The sequence below is a fragment of the Manis javanica genome, chromosome 6 (assembly GCF_040802235.1).
Source record: "Manis javanica isolate MJ-LG chromosome 6, MJ_LKY, whole genome shotgun sequence".
NCBI classification, from domain to species: Eukaryota; Metazoa; Chordata; class Mammalia; order Pholidota; family Manidae; genus Manis; species Manis javanica.
Genome location: NC_133161.1, coordinates 121,914,193 through 121,932,086, shown reverse-complemented (window position 1 = coordinate 121,932,086; position 17,894 = coordinate 121,914,193). Strand labels below are relative to the sequence as shown.

Below are 17,894 nucleotides of genomic sequence, written 5' to 3'. Positions count from 1 at the left end.
AACTTGTATGAGATCCTTCTGATTCTTTATCCAAATCTCTTTTTCCCAGATCAGTTTTTCTTGAAATATAAGAATGTTCTATGTATCTCTTACAAAACATAGTTCTGAAATTCTAGTCACAGAAATTAGAGTGCAGTGGTCACTGGGTACATGCCAGCAGTCAAATTTTTTGTTTTACAAACATGCCAGAGGCTTAGTTGTCACCAAAATTTGAAAAACAGTTCATATTTTTTTTCTTATTGTTTAGAAGCATACCAGTATCAGATAGGTATCTAATTAATGGCATTTAATAAAAATAAGGCCATAACATAGTCAGAATTCCATTTGTTTAATTTATACTAAAAGTCCTTTTTTTCAGAAAAGTGTGATGACTTTGTAAAGATGTATTACTCTTTCTCATATTTTGGTCAGAAGTGAAAACATGTACTAAAATATAAAATAACACAACAGCTGTGCTAGCCAATTAAGTTAATAATATTTATTCATTTGATCATTTATTATAAATCTATGTTGGTAACACACTATGTGCCAAACATTGTGCAAAGTATTGGGCATAGACTAGTGAGCAAATTAAAAGCACAATTCCAGCCGTCCTGTACCTACAATCCAAAGAGGAAAGCCACCAATAATAAGGGAGTCACACAAAGAAGTAGAAAGTTTCAACTGTGATTTCAACTGAGTGAGAAGTACATGGCGCTATTGATGTATGTAATCGAGTGATCTTACCTAGGCAGGGCAATCAAAGAAGTCTCCCTGAAGGAAGTGAAACTTGAGCAGGGCTTTTAAATTTGAAGCCTGAACAGGTATTAAATAGGCAAAGTGAGGAGGGTCAAGAATTTCATGTTGAGAGACCAGGTTGCATAGAATAATTTATGATAGATAGATAGATGATAGAAAGATAGATAGATAGATAGATAGATAGATAGATAGATAGATAGATAGATAGATAGATAGATGATAGATAGATAGATAGATAGATATAGATAGATGATAGATAGATGATAGAGATGGGAGATAGATAAGAGAATAATAATCTAATGATGATGATAGATGGGTAGTAGATATAATGGTGAACTTTATCAAATTAATTGAAAACAAAATTGCTTTTGAGAAAGGTAATTAGAACTGTTGCCCTCTCATTTCCATCCTTAACTGTCCCTGGTAAAAAAGAATTGGTTATTCTCATGGGATTGAGAACACTAAGAAAGGGCCACTTAAATTAGTTTAGTAAACAGTAAAGAAATCTAAGAACGTGCTCTAAACTTCATGAGGAATATAATGATGGCAAGGAAGTATCTGAAGAGAAGGAAAGATGCAATACTATATGAAGCTGTCCCTTGCAGCCCAGTATGTCAAGAGAATGTCAGAAGACATTTTCTTACATATAAATGAATATACTACCAATAGCAGCATACTTTCTAAACAAGAGTATACCATAGTTCAATTCTAAAAATGAAAACCTCAGCAACCAGTTATTAATGGGTATTGATATGTGATATAACAGAAAATCTATTTACATTATTGACTTTTTAATGAAAGGTTAGGTTTATTGTTATTTATTGGCCTTTTAAATTGGGTCTATGAAAAACGGTCCTTTGCACTGGGTGGTTCATTGCATATAATTAAACTACTTGATTAAAAGTAAAACATACTCTTTGCAGCCTGGGTTATTGAGTTTATTTCTCTGCATCAATCTTAACTTTTAGACAATAGTAAATCTTCTCTTTGCTCGATATTGGAAGGGCATGTTCAGGACTTGGCTTCCACAAATGACTGTCGCGCCTGCTCTCCTCCTTTCTGCAGCACATTCCTACATGTGTTGAGAAGTAAGAGGCATCTGTCACCACATGAAGTTTATGGGCCTAAAAATATAAGTGATTTAAGATACCATGACATGTTTGGTACCATGATTTTCATTTTAGTTTTAAACAATTTAAAGAAAAAGCCTACTTAATATTTGAATCCTGACAAATTTAATTTCTCACTTGAAACTTCTATGTGTGAAAAATAGGAAAGTCACCAGAATCAAATACAAATGAACACAAACCAGATAGACTTAACATGTAAAAAATTATGACATAGAGCAAAGGTATGCTTGTTGAATCAGTATGTGTTCAGTTCAGGCAGAGACAATGATGCTACCAAGGTGAGAAAGAGCCGGAAACATACAGTGTGGGGAGTCAGTTAGGATGTTTTTAAGAATTATTTCTCATGAAGGGTTGGACAGCCACACCACAAGAATGCTAAAGCCTGGTTCTGTTAGTTGTCCACAAGGAGAATGCAAAACAATTTCACAAGAAGTCAGTATACAACTTCCTGTTTGTTACCACCTTAATTTGTCATAATTTTCTTTGAACAGGAAATAAAGCCAGCCCCTGTTTCAACTTCTTTTCCCCCCAAAGCAAGAGGACTTCATAATCTCTCATAAGGAGTCTTCCTGTCTCAAGTAGTCCTTCCTCATCTAAAAAATAATAAGGTTAAACTACTTAATTTAAAACTTCCAAGACTCTGTAACATTGCTTAATTATTATATGAAGTCTTAGGTCCTTGTTTCAGGTCACTAGCATAACAGTAACAGTTTCAGAGGTTACAAGGAGACACATATTTTATTTGTTTTTCAGCTTTAAAAGTCAATGACTTTTCAAGAGAAGAAAATTTTCTGTCTGAACATTAGGTCAACAGAATGGTTAGCTCTGATAGCAATCTAGTAGCAATCCTGGGGAGCCCTTGACTGAGGATAAATTGAATTCTTGAGAACATGGCTTCTGCTAGGGGACTGTGTGCTTTCTCATTGCTCAGCAGTCCTCACCATGAAGGTATGAAAAGACAGTGTCCATTTTTCTAAATTGTCTATTTTCAAATAAAATATTTATTTTAGTCATTCTCTATTAATAGCACTGTCTCAGGGGGTGTGGGAGGAGACAGGGGATTTCCAGATTCCTGCCCATCTGACACTGAATCATTACAGCCAACTATAAAGTTAATGAGATTTCTGCTAAATGAGTGGCATCTGCACCACATTCAGACACTAGCTACTGGCACACATTTGTCATCTCTGATATATTTATCTCTTATTAATCTATTTTCAAAGATGTCTTGTGTAAATTACCTGTAAAAGCCTTTGAAGATAAAATGTGCTTCCTGACTTAAAAAAAAAGTCAAAGACGGAAAAATATGGCCATGATTGACAAGCCCTAAAAACAAACGTATTGATTACATTCTTAAGTATATACAGGAAGCTAACTGCAGCCAGCATTCAGTATATAATGTCCAAAAATGTACTTATCTCTCTAAGTAGAGCATTGATTAATCAGTACTAATATAATGACCATATATCTCATTTTCATTTTTATTATGGTTGAAAATTGTTTCAATCTTGTCTTAAAAGGTAAATCACTAATTTTTCAGAACATTTTCACAATAATATATTCATAAAAATCTTTCAGATTTACAAGGATTTTTAAAAAATTACTTGTTCACAGGTTTTAATACACTGTTTCTAATAGTGATGAACCTTATTATTAAATCATGTGAAAAGGTTTATTTTCATTATTCATGGAGTTATGCTGTAATTTTTATTACCACCCCACTCTAAACATAACTGAAAGAAACTTAACTCGAATAGATGTTGATTTAGGGGAAAAAAGGCTAACATATTGGATCTGTGTCTTATATGGTAATTTTTTAAAAATACTCTTTTACTTGTTAATTGTTACACAACATTCCAAACTCAAAGCGTAACTCCTTCTGTCCTTCCCTGCCTCTTTCTTCTTCCTTTTCATCACTTGTTCTACAAATATTTATAGAGGGTCTAATATTATAGGCCAAATCATACAGCATCACTTCTACCATTGTCTTCTGGGTCAAATAGGCATAAGCAAGCCCAGATTCACGGACACGAAAGAATAGGCTCCGCGTCTGAATAAGGGAACGGCCTGCATTTGTCTGAATACTCAGACAAATAGAAATTATAGAAAAATAATTATAGTCAATGTAACAAATGCTCTGAGATATAAAAGGTGCTCCCAAAGCACTTGAACATAACATTCTTCCTGCCTGGCACTTGTTTTTTGCAAAAGATCTGTCTCTGCCACTGGATTTTAACACAGCTTGGGCTGGAACCCTTTCTTGTCCTGCTTTAACCATTTGCCCCGTCCATTTCCCACCACTCCACACAGTGCTTTACCCATACTAGGCATTCAGTAAATGTTTTAGTTAAATAAAATATACTTAGAACAATACATAGATATCACAGTATGGAGGCTTTCTTTAAACTAATGACCTTTTCAAATACATTGGAAGTAATGCATGCTCACTGTACAGAACTGAAAAATCCAAGCAAGTATAAAGAATAAAATTCATGTCTTCTATATCCTCACTTCCAAACAGTAATCACCATGTATACTTTAATGCAGTTCTTTTCTGTCTTTTCCTGTATGTACTTGACAAATTACTATTTAAACATTTATATTTACATATAATTTTGCATTCCACATTTTTCACTTAGTATATTGCACACATGTCCCATATCATTAAAAAATTTTAAATATTAGGCAGTTTAATGGCTGCCTAAGATTTTATCATAATATTTTATGATTTAAACATTACATGATTATTGGATAAATTTTTTTACAATGCTTTGTAATTACAAGTAATTGCACAGCCAAATCAGTATCCTGAGTATATAAATCTTGTTCTCTGTTACTGATTATTTTGCTAAGGACTGTATTTGGGAAATAGCCACACATAGAGAAAAATACTTGGAGATTTATTATTTATGCTATAGATTCCATTTTTTCCTCCAGCTAAAGTTTTTAAAAAATGTATTTAGAGTAATTATTACCTATTATTAAAAGAAATATACCTTTAAGAGATCTAATTTAAATATTTTCATAGATCTTTAATACTCAAAAGTACAAATTATTTTACTCAAGTAAATAGTTATTTTCTATAATATCTTCTCTCATCCCTCACACATAGGTGGTTGTTAATAAATGCTTTTTAGAAGAGGTGAATAAATAGAATGGATGAAATGGAACAGAAAAGATGGAACAATATAGAAGAGCTTAAAAACTAACATAATGCTAATTATTCCTATTGGACTACATTAGCTAAATTTCAAGTTTTTTTCATAGCATTTTGAAGAACCTCCTGACAAATTCCGTATCTATGAACAAGCTCTAAAATAAAACTATTATGAAGTCTGTTCCATTTTCCAACGCTGCCCTAAAACTTAGTGGCTTAAAACATCAGTCTGGTATTTGCTTTCATGGTTTGGGCAGCTGACAGGCACAAGGATCTCTCGTGCACGTGTGTCCCATGGTGGCTAAAACAAGTCATTTGACGGATTCATCACTCACGTGTCTGGTGCCTAGGCCGGGGTGCCTAGAATAGCTGAGGGCAAGTTGGATCTCCGCCTCTACTTGGGCCTTTTCAAATGCTTGAATTTCTTTACAGACTCGTAGTTTAGTTTCAGTTTAATCAGACTCCTAATCAGGCAGCTGGATTTTCCTGAATAAATAAGCATTCCAGTAGACCAAGGATGGAGCTGCAAAGCCTCTTACGACCTCTTCTCAAAAATCATACAGCGTCACTTCTACCATCGTCTTCTGGGTCAAATAGGCATAAGCAAGCCCAGATTCATGGACGCGAAAGAGTAGGCTCCGCGTCTGAATAAGGGAACGGCCTGCATATTCAGGGAGAAGTGAAGGTGGCCATCTAATCCACGGGCTGCCACAAAGGCCTGAACACTTTCTTCAATGCCATCTCCACCTCACCGCCTAATGTAAATGTGCTTTTCCCTAACACACACTTTCTCTCTTTTTCCTTTCTTCAATTGAAACTACTCAATATATTAACGGTGAGAGAAGGAGGGAATCTGTGTACTCGTTGCTTCTTTGGAAAAATCAGGCTTTACAGTCAAATCTGAATCCAAATCTCAGCTGTGCCATTTGCTAGCCGAGTGATTTAGGCAAGTAACTCCTTTTCCTAAGAGTGAACTCTCTGGTACCCACTGCTTACCATAACATCTAACATATAATATGGTTATGCAGTAAGTAATTTGTTTCTCATTTACTGACTGAACAATCTCTTTGAGATTTCATTATGTCCTCTATGAAATAGAAATAGTAATGCTCACCTCACAGTGACACAGAAATAAATGAACAGTTAATGTTTGCAAAATACTTAATACAGTGCCTTAATAGAGCACAGTGAGGATATGGTAGCCGTTAGTATTATTATTATTACAGTAAATAGCTTATCATTATAATATTATCATTATAGTTACTTCTCCATATTCCTGTCACCACAGCTTCTTAGACATCTTTCTCAGCACCTGGATCTCATTTATTTTCTTTACTCATCCTTAACCACTATTTTAAAGCTTTGAACATTCATATTAGTGACACATCAAATGTCTTTTCTTCTGTAAGTCCTTGTCCTTGTCAATCCAAATACTCATATTCTCCACTTCACTCCAGATAAACACAAATTCTCACTCAAAAATACCCTACACTTAAATCACAAATTCCTACCTCACAAGTCCTATTCTTATGTATTTCGCTCCTAATAACCTGGTTTCTTTGGCTTCTTTCTTTTATTCTAGTCTGTTAGCACCATTCTGGTTTCACTTGACCCCTTAGTCCACCTTGACACCATAATAGTTCACACCATTGGCATCTTTGAAGATAAACCACACCAAATTCATAAACTCCTAAACGTGAAGGGACCCGATCAACTACTTTCTCTGGCCCTGGTCCTGCATTTCTAGCCTAACCTTGGGGAGTCAGTCAGTTCTACTGCAGAATGCTGCTAAGGAACCAGACTGGAATTCCAGTGCTATTCCAGAATATTTAGATTTCACTCTTCTTCACGTCTTTCCTTTTTTACTCATGTGCTCATTCCAGAACTTCCCTATTCTCCTCTAACTTCTAGTCTCATTTTCACACAATCACCTTCACTCTTTATGGAAGATTTTTCTCTTTTTTAGTGAAAAAAGAGAACTTTCTGAAACGAGCTCTCCTTGCCATCTCAAAAGCTTTCTCTTTCTAGTCATTGTTTCTTCTTTCATTTCTCTCAGGAAAAAAAAGCTGCCACCTCTTCTCCTAAAGGTCATCCTCTATGCTTTTGCCCACGGTCGTTTTAGTCACTGTCCTGGTGGAATACTTCCTGTCTTCTGAATCTTTGGTCTCTGCTCTCTGCTGCTGGGTCTTCTCAGTCTTGAAAACAGGATCATGTTTCATTCCTAAAAGTGCCGTTTGCCTGTCGAGGCTTTTAAACCCTTTCTCCATCTCCTTGTTCCCTTCTAGTTGAAATTCTCTATCCAGATCCCTTTACTAACTGCCTCCATTTCTCCAGCACTCCAATCATTTCTTAGTTCTTTATAGTCTAGTTCAGCTCTTACTATTCAGACTTCATAACCCCCAAATCCAGAGAGCAACTCGCTACAAAAGGACTAACAGAGAAAATTATTTAGAACATATAAGGGTGGGATTTTTTTCATTGAAAATAAAAACATCTTTGCACTTTGAATTGTCCATATTAGGAAAGAGAAAAATATTACTACAAAAACTGGCCTTGTTTTTTAGCCACTAAAATCTAAACACTACATATTTTTAAGTATGATTAGAAATCACTATTTTAGAAGTAATCACACAATGGTATATTTCTCATATCAGACATCATTGTTCCTTGCAGCTGGAGTCTACATACACATAGGTTGGTTACCACTATCCCATGCCAACTTTTCATGCACAAAAGGGACATGTTGCTCTCTAACGTGCCACCCTCTCACCCTCCAAGTAAATAAATAAATAATCACACCTTCCTTTTATCTCACCACAGAATTTTTCTGTGCCTTATTTCTAGTATATACCCTTCCTTCGTGTGAACAACCATTCTTTCAGAGCTTTCCATTTCTCACCTATTGGAGCTTAGTTACTTAATAGTCAAATCACACTATTTGTACTGTGTATGAACCATTTGCAGGTTTCCTGGACATGAAAATTAGGCCCACACACTTACAGCTTACGTAGTAAAGGTGGGATTGTTCCTGTCCCAGATAGCATCCCTATCATTCTCTGCTACTCCCTCTGGAAGCTGGGGTTCATTTCAACAGCCCTCGATGCTACTGACATTCATATCCTACTGTTGGTTTCTAATTATTTTTTCTTTTCCCATAAAATAGAATACTGACTGGTAGGTGCTTCCAAGCAAAACATGTTAGAAAAAAATCAAATCTACAGTCAAGTCACCCCCAGAAATCATGGAAACCAACTCGCATCCCATCCTTTTTTTTTTTTTTACTGTCGATTTTCATTACAAAATGTATATTTCATTAAGACAGTTAAATAGTTTGATTGGATCTTTATTGGAAATACAATTTCTCATGGCTTCTGATCATGGCTTGTACTAAATTTTACCCATTCCCTTCTCCCTCTAGGTCCCCCAGGCCCCCCAGGGATAGTGATCGTTGAGGAAATCACAGAAAGCACAGCCACACTCTCCTGGAGTCCAGCGACCGACAATCACAGCCCTGTCTCCTCCTACAACCTGCAGGCCCGTAGCCCATTCTCCCTGGGCTGGCAGACGGTAAAAACTGGTAAGAGGCTCAAGGCTGCATCAGACACACTCAGAGCAGCTTCCTGTGTCACGAGCTCTATTTGCTAACAGTCTCGGATCATTCTGGATTCTGAAAACTTTGTCATTTATTACAGTATATTAGCCACTATTTATCTGTATAAAGCTACCTTGTTTGCTTCTCATCTCAATTCCCAGGGCAGGGCCATATCACTTTTATGTGTTTATTTATTTATTGTAATAATTTAGGCTCACATAGAAGTTGCAAAAATAGTACAAAGATTTCCTGTGGACCCATCACATAGCAATGGTACAATCATCAAAATCAGAAAAGTGACATGGGTACCAGGCTATTAACTAAACTACAGACCATATACAAACTCACCAGTTTTCACATGCAACTTTTTTAGTGTATAGTTCTGTAAAATCCTATGAAATGTTATATAGATTCAAGTAACCACCAAGACCATCAAATATAGACCTGTTTTATTATGTCAGTTCCTTGTGTTACTCCTTTATAGTCACTCATTTGATTTATTTATAAAAAGAATATCTATCACAAAATTACATTATTTAAAACAATGCAGCACTTTAATGCCTACTTCTAAGATGTTTGCCTTATAGCTGCATTATTTTAAAAGTCACTTTCTTCCCTAATGGTTTTCTTTTCATGTTATAACTAAACTTTCCCCACCTCTCCAATTGTGGCAGTCTGCAGGAATATGTGAAATTACACCCACTTGATAGTTGTTAGATACTTATTTAACATCTTAGTATCTGAAAAGTGTACAATGTCCAGAAAAAGTCACCTTCAGAAGCAGTTGTACATACTGAGTAGAGATTTTTTATTTTGTTTTATTTCCCATTTAAATATAATGTGGGTTTACTTGCTTAGAAGTGAAATATAAAATCAGTAAAATATCAAGTACAGTAACCATAAAACTCAATCAACCAAAGTCTTAGAGTAGTGGAGGGGTCCATTTTGCTGCTTAAGTGAATTAAATTCAAGCAGAAACTTTTTTTGTGTGCAAAAATTTACAATTTGGGAGAGAAGAAATATATTCATCTGCTTGCAAAATATAATTCAGATTTTCTTGATACTAGATTCCTATATTAATTTATAGAATTATTTGGATTATTATTTATAGTGTACTATACAACTATACATACTCATTTTGAAAGATATATAATTGTGGATCTTAGTCTCATTAGGCTCCATTTCAAGCCTGTGATAACTCTGCAAACCCAAGAAATTGGGGGAATCTGTAAGTTCAGATGATAATTCTGGAAATGACACAGAATCAAAATACATGAACAAGTTTACACAAGAATTCTTATAACTTTTATGTGCTCCCATCTTATCCTTAGGGTGACAGACCGAACCTTTTGCTCTATAGCCAGAAAATGGATTCACCTTCAGATCTGGTATTAGGTACTCACCAAATCCATTCTCCTGCCTGCAAGCTGTGCCTGCTCCCTGCCCACTCCTGCCAAGCTGCCCCGACAACTTAGTGGGAAGGTTTCCTGTGGGCACATTGCAGTACATACAGATGGTTCCTTGCTTGTCCCATGCTCATGTTTTTATCTTGACCTTAACATATGGCACAGCAACATAGGACATCTAATCTTCCTCCTACTGCACCCATAGTGTCCTAGTTACTCTTACTTCTTGATTTTTCACATGCCTTATTGACCTGTTTCTACTTTTTGTTGTTTGATAGATGATAGATGATAGATATAGAAATAGATATGTATATAGAGATTTTGTATGTGTGTGTGTGTGTGTGTGTGTGTATGTGTATATATATATGAACTTTGAGTTTTTTTGGCACAAGCTATTGCTGGACAGCTGCATCTGGGTGGTCTCTCCCTGCACACTAGGTAAAACCTCAACCTGGAGTGGGAAGAGCTCTTAACTCTGATCAGGAAAGAATTTGAGGTCAGTTCAAACAGGTGCCAGCAAGGAAGGAATTCATGAAAGCAAGAGCAGTGGCGAATGGCAGCAGCCATGCAGGCAGTAGAGAGAAGGCAGAACGGAGGGAGAAAAGGGAAGTCCACTGAGTTCCTGCTCAGTGTAGGGCAAATTCCTTGGACTCTTAAAACCAGGGTCACCTGACATCCAATATCTGCTAGATCCACATGGTGTGGGATTTATATCCTTAACTACCCCAGAATTTGGGAGAGCTGCAGATTCCTGGATGAAGTGGGATTATATTCTGACAACTTCCCAAATCAAAGAAAGGAGACTTCTCGGGCAGGCTGCTAAAGAATGTGGTTGAACAGCCAAAGCCCCATCCAGGTCACCAGGTGGAGGAAACATGCAAGCCCTTCCCTACTCAGGGGTTCCCACAGCCACTTCCCTACTTGTTGGAAGTAAGTCAGGGAGAGAGAAAAAGAATTTCATTTAAGATTAGAAAGCTGAATGACATAGCAAAGAGACATAGACACTTACTACTAGAGATGGAGGTCAGAGAGTTCTTGTCTTTATTGTGAAAATGAGTTTGCAGACAAAGTGTGATAGACTTCTACAACAGGTTTATTTGGTAAGAGAGGGCACACTCAGACGGGAGTGCATACTACTTCAGAGAGGAAGCACATATAAGGGTTTAGATTTGGGGTTTTTTAGGAACTTTTGGGTAGAAGTGAGCATAAGGCATGATGTATACAGGTGATTAATAATTGCCTTAAAGTTTTGTCTTAAGAATAGTGTTATTTTGGTGACTATGTTGATTGAATCTAAGCCTTCTTCACCCACATAGTGGGTTAATTTACACTCAGAGGTCTGTCTCTTCCCCTGGTTACAGAGTTATTTAATTGATTAAGAAAACTGGAAGACAAGGAATAATAGCATATAGATGAAGTTAAAGAATAAACTGGACCTTTTTCTCAGGCTAAGTTAGATTTTACAATGGCATGACCCTTGTCCCATTTCCCTGCTCTAACGCTAGGGATAAATGAAAGAAAACATGTGTGTGTGTGTGTGTGTGTGTGTGTATGTATGGAAGGCTTAGGCACTTAGATGAAATGTCATTTTGGGGGTTTGTTTAGAAGTCTCTATTATAAAGTTCCGTCCTTATCTTCTAATATAAACTGATTGCTGGAATCGTTACAAGTTGAGTTTATTCTCTTCAGTTCTTGTCCCTGCTGCCACAAAGAACTGAAAGGCAGAGACGCAGTTGGGAAGCAGAATAAAAGTTTTATTTGAATACACTCCATGGGAGGAATGAGCCAGAGTCAACGGAGACAAAGGCAGGAAAGAGAAGCTCATTAAACTCCTGCTCGGCATTGGGCAAATCCCTTGCCAACTCCTAAAGCCAGGGTCACCTGGCGTCCAGTGTCCACTTGAATCTGCATGGCATGGAAACTGAGTCCCCACCAACCCAGTATTTGGGGAAGCCGCAGAGCACTGGATGGAATAAGATTTTGTTCTGAATACTTCCCCAAGGCAAAGAAAGGAGATATTGAGGAAGGCTACTAAAGAGCAAGATCGTACAGCTGTAGTTCTGTCCAGGTCACCCAGGCAACAGGAACTTGCAAGCCCAAATCAGAGCTCTCGGCAGCCCCCTGCTTATCTGGAGTGGAACAGAGAGTGATGCACTCAAAGAAAGAGAGGAGGTGCCTCTGAGCATTTAGGGTCTAGGGTTTTATATGTTTTTTTTGGGTATGAGTCAGCATAAAGCATGATATGCATAGGTGACTGATAATTCCTTTTAAGTTTTGTCTTAAGAATAAGATTATTTAGGAGACTGTGTTGGTCTGGATCCTGGGATTCTTTACCCACATGGGTCTATTTACACTTCGGAGGTCTGTCTCCTCTCCTAGTTAAAAAGTTACTTGATTAAAGGGCTGGAAGAAAAGGAAGAATGGTATACAGGTTAAGTTAAAGAATAAACTGGGCCTTTCTGCAAACTAAGTAGATTTTACAATGGTGTGATCTAATTCGTGCAGTGAAGACATGGGCTGCGCTCTGATACTTTTCTTTATCTGGGGAATATCCAGACATTCCAAGTTGCTCCTGGCTTTTGAAACGTCAACTAATTAACTCATTAAATTTATGAGGCCTTTCTGGCACTCTAATTTTACCTGGTTAACTCTTTAAGTCCCTTTTAGTGGGCTCCACTGACCTTATTCTCCCTCTACCCACTCAAATCTTATCTAACTGCCTCATAGAACATTTTTAAATTGACAGGTTTTTTTTTTATTTAGTTTAGCAAGCAAGTACTTTTTTAAAAAAATCTATGGTTGTACTGTATTTATAAGGAAATATATATTTTCCAGAAATATATTTCTATACATTATCCATTTTATTTGCCCTTGGTAGTAATAGGGCTCTGGCAAGATATTTCCTCACACAACAGCATTTTTTGCAGCTACTGGAAGAAGCATAACGTGATGCAGGCAGTCCGGCCAGGGCTTCTGTGCACTCTAAAATAGCTCTTTGAAATGCTTCCTGGTTTTAGTCAGCTCAATCTGACCACAGCTTCTTTCTTTTGATAGAAAAGCAGTCCCTCTGAAGCCTCACCAGCTCCCCTGGGGCAGTGGGCCTTTGTTTTCGTAGTTGTCCCCCATCTAAATCAATTTCAGTAGAGATAAGCTCTAATGCACAAACAGCTAGAAAAAAATAAAAGAGGTCCAGTTTGAACTTTCTGATAAAGTTAACGCAATTCAGAAGCTAGCATTTAAAAAGCATTTAAGATCCTTTCATACACCAACATGAACACAAAGAATAATAAGCCCCTGGTTTTTGACAAATGAAGTAATGAGCTGTACATGAACCATCTATCTGAGCACATATGGAATTAACTTAAAATACTGCCTTCCCAAAAATCAGACTCAACTCAGTGACTTTGAATGGAATTAATTTACTCATTTGAAGAAAGCATTAAAACAACCATAAGAAATAGATAATTTCACTTGCTGTTACCTTTTCTATTCAAACATTGCTTTTAATTTGGACACCTGACTTTCTTCTTCATATTACTGAGCAGTTTTTTACTGTGATTTTTACTGTGTCTACTTAAGAATTCCATATCACCTACAATTTAGAATTGATTGGTCATTGTTTACTTAATACAAATATGTTTCTTAACTATTTTGCTATCAGTGGATATGTCTTGTATCTGTGATTATGTTTTTCCACTGGTTGGTTGATTAAATTTGTCAACTAGACAGCTTTTATTAGTTTACATTTAATTATTTAATTAAACTATTGGGTGCAATTCTTATACTAGGAAAGGAATTTTAGCAAGTTTCTTTTCCTGAATCAATATGGGACCCTCCACTATCTGTATTCACTGTGTGATCCTCTGAAACAGAGTATTTTCTTTGAAACTGTGAGAAATATTCTCAGTGGTATGAACTCAAAAGTGGACAAAGAGACAGAGAGAACAGAAGAGCAAGGCTTTATGGCAATCTTGCAAGATCGGGTGTATGGTGAGCAGGCACATTCAAGGTTGTTACAATAAGCAATTTATTCCTTAGCATGCGAGTCCCTCCCCTGGTTTCTCATTGGCTGACTACTACAGGGTTCACATTCTTTCTGTGACATTGCCTAAGCAAGTGATATCTATATTAGACTTTCTTTACATTTGTCTTAATTTTATTGGCTGGTTCAAAACTTCTCCTGAATTTTTCTTAAGTGATGCACAGCCCACTCTTTCTTAATCTCCCTCCCCATCCCAGCCAGAGTGACTCACTGATACATGTTCTGACATGTAGGCTTCTTGTCAATACCCTTTTGTTTAAACGTTACTTCCTTTGGGAATAAGTCACATTTAGTTTTATGCCATTTCTAACAGAAACTGACTTGTCCTCATGGTTCCAGAAAGAATATCTTTAAAAAAGATCAAGGCTTTAAAAATACTTACTTTGGTATACATTCTTTACTATCTTTAATCCCCACAATATTGCATTTGGAATAAAAATCTAATTTTATAAGAAGTTTGTTTTTTTAATTTATTTCATATTGCATTTTATTTCATCAAAAATGTTAATACTTTCAACTCATGCTTTTAATAATTATTTCATAGCCTTATAAGAAGCAATAAATTTATAATTTCTCAATCTGTTTTGTTTTCTTTTTTTTTAAAGGGATTAGAATTAAGGATGGGAAGAGAATATGGGGTGGAGGAGGGAACCTTTAAATATTAAAATTATAGCTAAGAGGATATAAATGTATGTACCCTTGGGAGGAAAGATATTTTTGTATTTTATATTAATTTTCTTTTTCAACAGAAAGCCAGAAATAATTATATCAAGATTAAAACAGAAATTAATTGTGCCAATTTTGTTCACATCTGCCAATTTGAACTCCCTTTTCATTCATTCAATAAAAATTTATTGAGCACCTTCCAGGTAGTATTCTAAACACTTAGGATAAATAAGTGAACAAATTAAAACAAAAAAGCCTTAATCTTGTAGAGACTGTATTCTCATGGGTGAGTAGGGGCAATAAACAGAGAACATAATAAATAAATGACATAGTATCTTGGAAATTAATGAGTGAAAAAATAAATATCATATTGTAAGGAGGATCATTAGTACTGTGCTGGGGACAGTGTATTAGTCTGCTTGGCCTGCCATAACAAAATACCATAAACTTGGTGGTTTGAAAACAAAAATTTGTTTTCTAACAGTCTGGAGGCTGGGAATTCCAAGACCTAGGTGCCAGGCAGCTCGGTTCTATTCCTAGTGAGGACACTGTTCCTGGCTCACAGAGAGCAGCGTTCTCAGTGTATCTATGTGGCAGAGGGAGAAGAACAGCAAACTCTCTGGTATCTCTTCTTGTAAGGATCCTAATCCTACCAGACCAGGACTCTTTCCTTATGACCTCATTTAGCCTAATTACTGCCTATTCCCGACCAGCTTGAATTAAAGTATTAAAAGATAAGATTCAGAGTGTCAATCCTCCAATGCCTCTCCACTTCTTTCAGGATAAAAGTCCAAATCCTATATGACTTGGTCCACCAGTCTGTCCTCAAACTCATCTTCTACCACTCTTCCTAAAGCTCACTTTGATCCTGACCGACTGGCCTTGTAAAACTCCTGCATATAATGCCTCTAATAAGTTTGCACAGGTTGCTGCTTCTATCTGGGTTGATTTCCCCCAGATATTGGCATGGCTAAATCCACATTTCTTTAATGCAAATGTACCTTCTCAATGAGGCTTATCCTGACCATGTTTTAAAAAATTGTGACTTGCCCACCATGGACCCAATTGGCCCCCTAAAATTCATAGATTGAAGATTTTACTCCCAGTGTGACTGTATTTGAAGATGGGGCCTCTAAAGATATCAAGTAAACAATTGGATATATGAAACTGGGATTTAAGGGAAAGATAGATTTAAAATAAAGACATAAATTGGGAAATTATTGGCATACAAACTACATTTAAAATCTGCATGTCATTCCCCAGGATATAAATACAGAATCAAGAACTGAAGAGTATGAAAATCAATCAATAGAGCATTCCAATAGTAAGAAGTCATGGAGGAGAGGAACCAGCCTAAGGATGCAGATGGGAGGCAATGGTTTAGTTTAAAGGAAAACCAGGACAATGTGATATCTGGAAAGACAAAAGAATAAAGTCTATCAAGGAAGAGAAAGTAATCAAGCTGCTGACATGTGAAGCATGATGACTGATAATGGATCATTGATTTTAGCAACATGGAGGTCATTCTTGACCTTGACAATAGCAATTTTAGCAAAATAGCAAGGACTAAAGTCTCACAAGAATGGGTTCAAGAATGAAAGGGAGAAGAGTTAATACAGGCAACTCATTTAAGAAATTTTGTTGCAAAGGGAAGTAGAGAAATCAACAAATTCTGAAGTCAGAGATCTCATAATTTGCTTATGGATTAGAGTGACACAGGGGGAAAGGAAAGGAATCCAGGATGATCCCAAGATTTTGGCTATGACATCTATAAAAATGCAACTGTCATTCACTGAGTAAGGAACACTGCAGGTGTAGGTAGGGAAATTTAATGTATAGAGCCCTATCTAAATAGAAATATCTAGTAAGTCATTAGATATATGAGTCTCGAGGCAAGGGAAGAGGCTCATCACTGAAAATGTTATGATTCATCAGCATACAGAGGGTATTTAAAATCATGGGACTGGGTAAAACCACCACGGAGTTAGAAAATGGAAAAGAGTTAATAGAAGTGGGGCACATCTGGAAGATAAAAAGAAATCAGCCATGGAGATTGGTAAGGCATAGTGAGGGAGGAGAAACACAGAAGTTAAGTTCTCAATAGCATTTCAAAGAGAAGAGAATGATCAAATGTATCAAAGGATGATGCTAGGCAAGTCAGGTGAGGAGCAGAGATCCGACCACACAGGTTTAACAATCAAGACCATTGATGGCCTTGACAGGCACAGTTATGGTGGTTGCTGGAGGCAAGAGGCTGGCTGGAGTGGGCTCATGAGAGAACGGAAAGAAATAACTCGAGATAGAAAATAATAGTACAAACAACTCTCTAGTTTTGCTATAAAAGAAACATAAAAGGGGCTAAAGGCTGAGTTTGAGAATTTTATTTTTTGTTTTGCTTTTGGTGGGAGAATACTTGCATGCTTATATGCTCACGGAAAAAAATCCATTAGAACATTCCTGGAGGATAAGAAAGACACAAATGAAGCAAACTGGTTACTCTTCTCCACGGTATCTTAAGAGAGCCACCCCTTGAGAGGCGTAGTTTCTCCAGAGGGGATTCAGGTTTCTATTAAAGTAAAAAGTTGGAAGAATATTCAGAGAGGAAGATGAGTGTACAGTAGATTTTGCCAATGATGGAGTATGAATTCCAAAGGTCACAGTAGAAGGATTTCAAAGAGTAGAGAAGGATGGGAACTGGGGCAGAAAAGAAAATGTGCAGAATTCTATGGCAATTAGAATAACAGGGATGAGGGGTAACCTAAATGTTTGGAGTTGCTTAAGGTGACTGACATAAACAAAAGTAAATGATATGGAGAGGTAAGTCCTGGTACACCTCAGGCAAATGCTGAAATATAATGTAGGTTAGGGGCTAGGGAGAGCTGAGATTCCTGGGATCTCTTTGTACCAACTTATGTTTGGTAGGCAAGCTCAGCATTTCACCAAGCAATGGCCTTTGCTCGACTGTCTTTAGACTCTAAGGATGTTACTTAGTTGTCAATGCAGCAGGAGGGGACAGACATTTCCCCAGGTCTTCATTTCCCTGCTTACAAAAACAAGCTCTGTGGTCTTGTGAGATTCACTGGGTAGCCCACACAACCTGTGCTCTGATCATTCACCTTTCACAGAGCTTGGTAACATTCTCCTTACACATTTCAAAAGAGAT

The 17,894-nt window shown here is 36.8% G+C and overlaps 1 protein-coding gene across 2 annotated transcripts in view; it reads left to right on the top strand.

Annotated features, from left to right (window-relative positions):
- The window catches only part of CNTN5 (contactin 5), a 1,232,567-nt gene that overhangs the window by 1,150,556 nt on the left and 64,117 nt on the right, over nt 1-17,894 (top strand). For both annotated transcript variants that reach the window (XM_073239418.1, XM_037025637.2), the window contains one exon: nt 8,444-8,602. In XM_073239418.1, the coding sequence (XP_073095519.1) occupies nt 8,444-8,602 (159 nt within the window). The remainder of the gene's footprint in view (nt 1-8,443; nt 8,603-17,894) is intronic.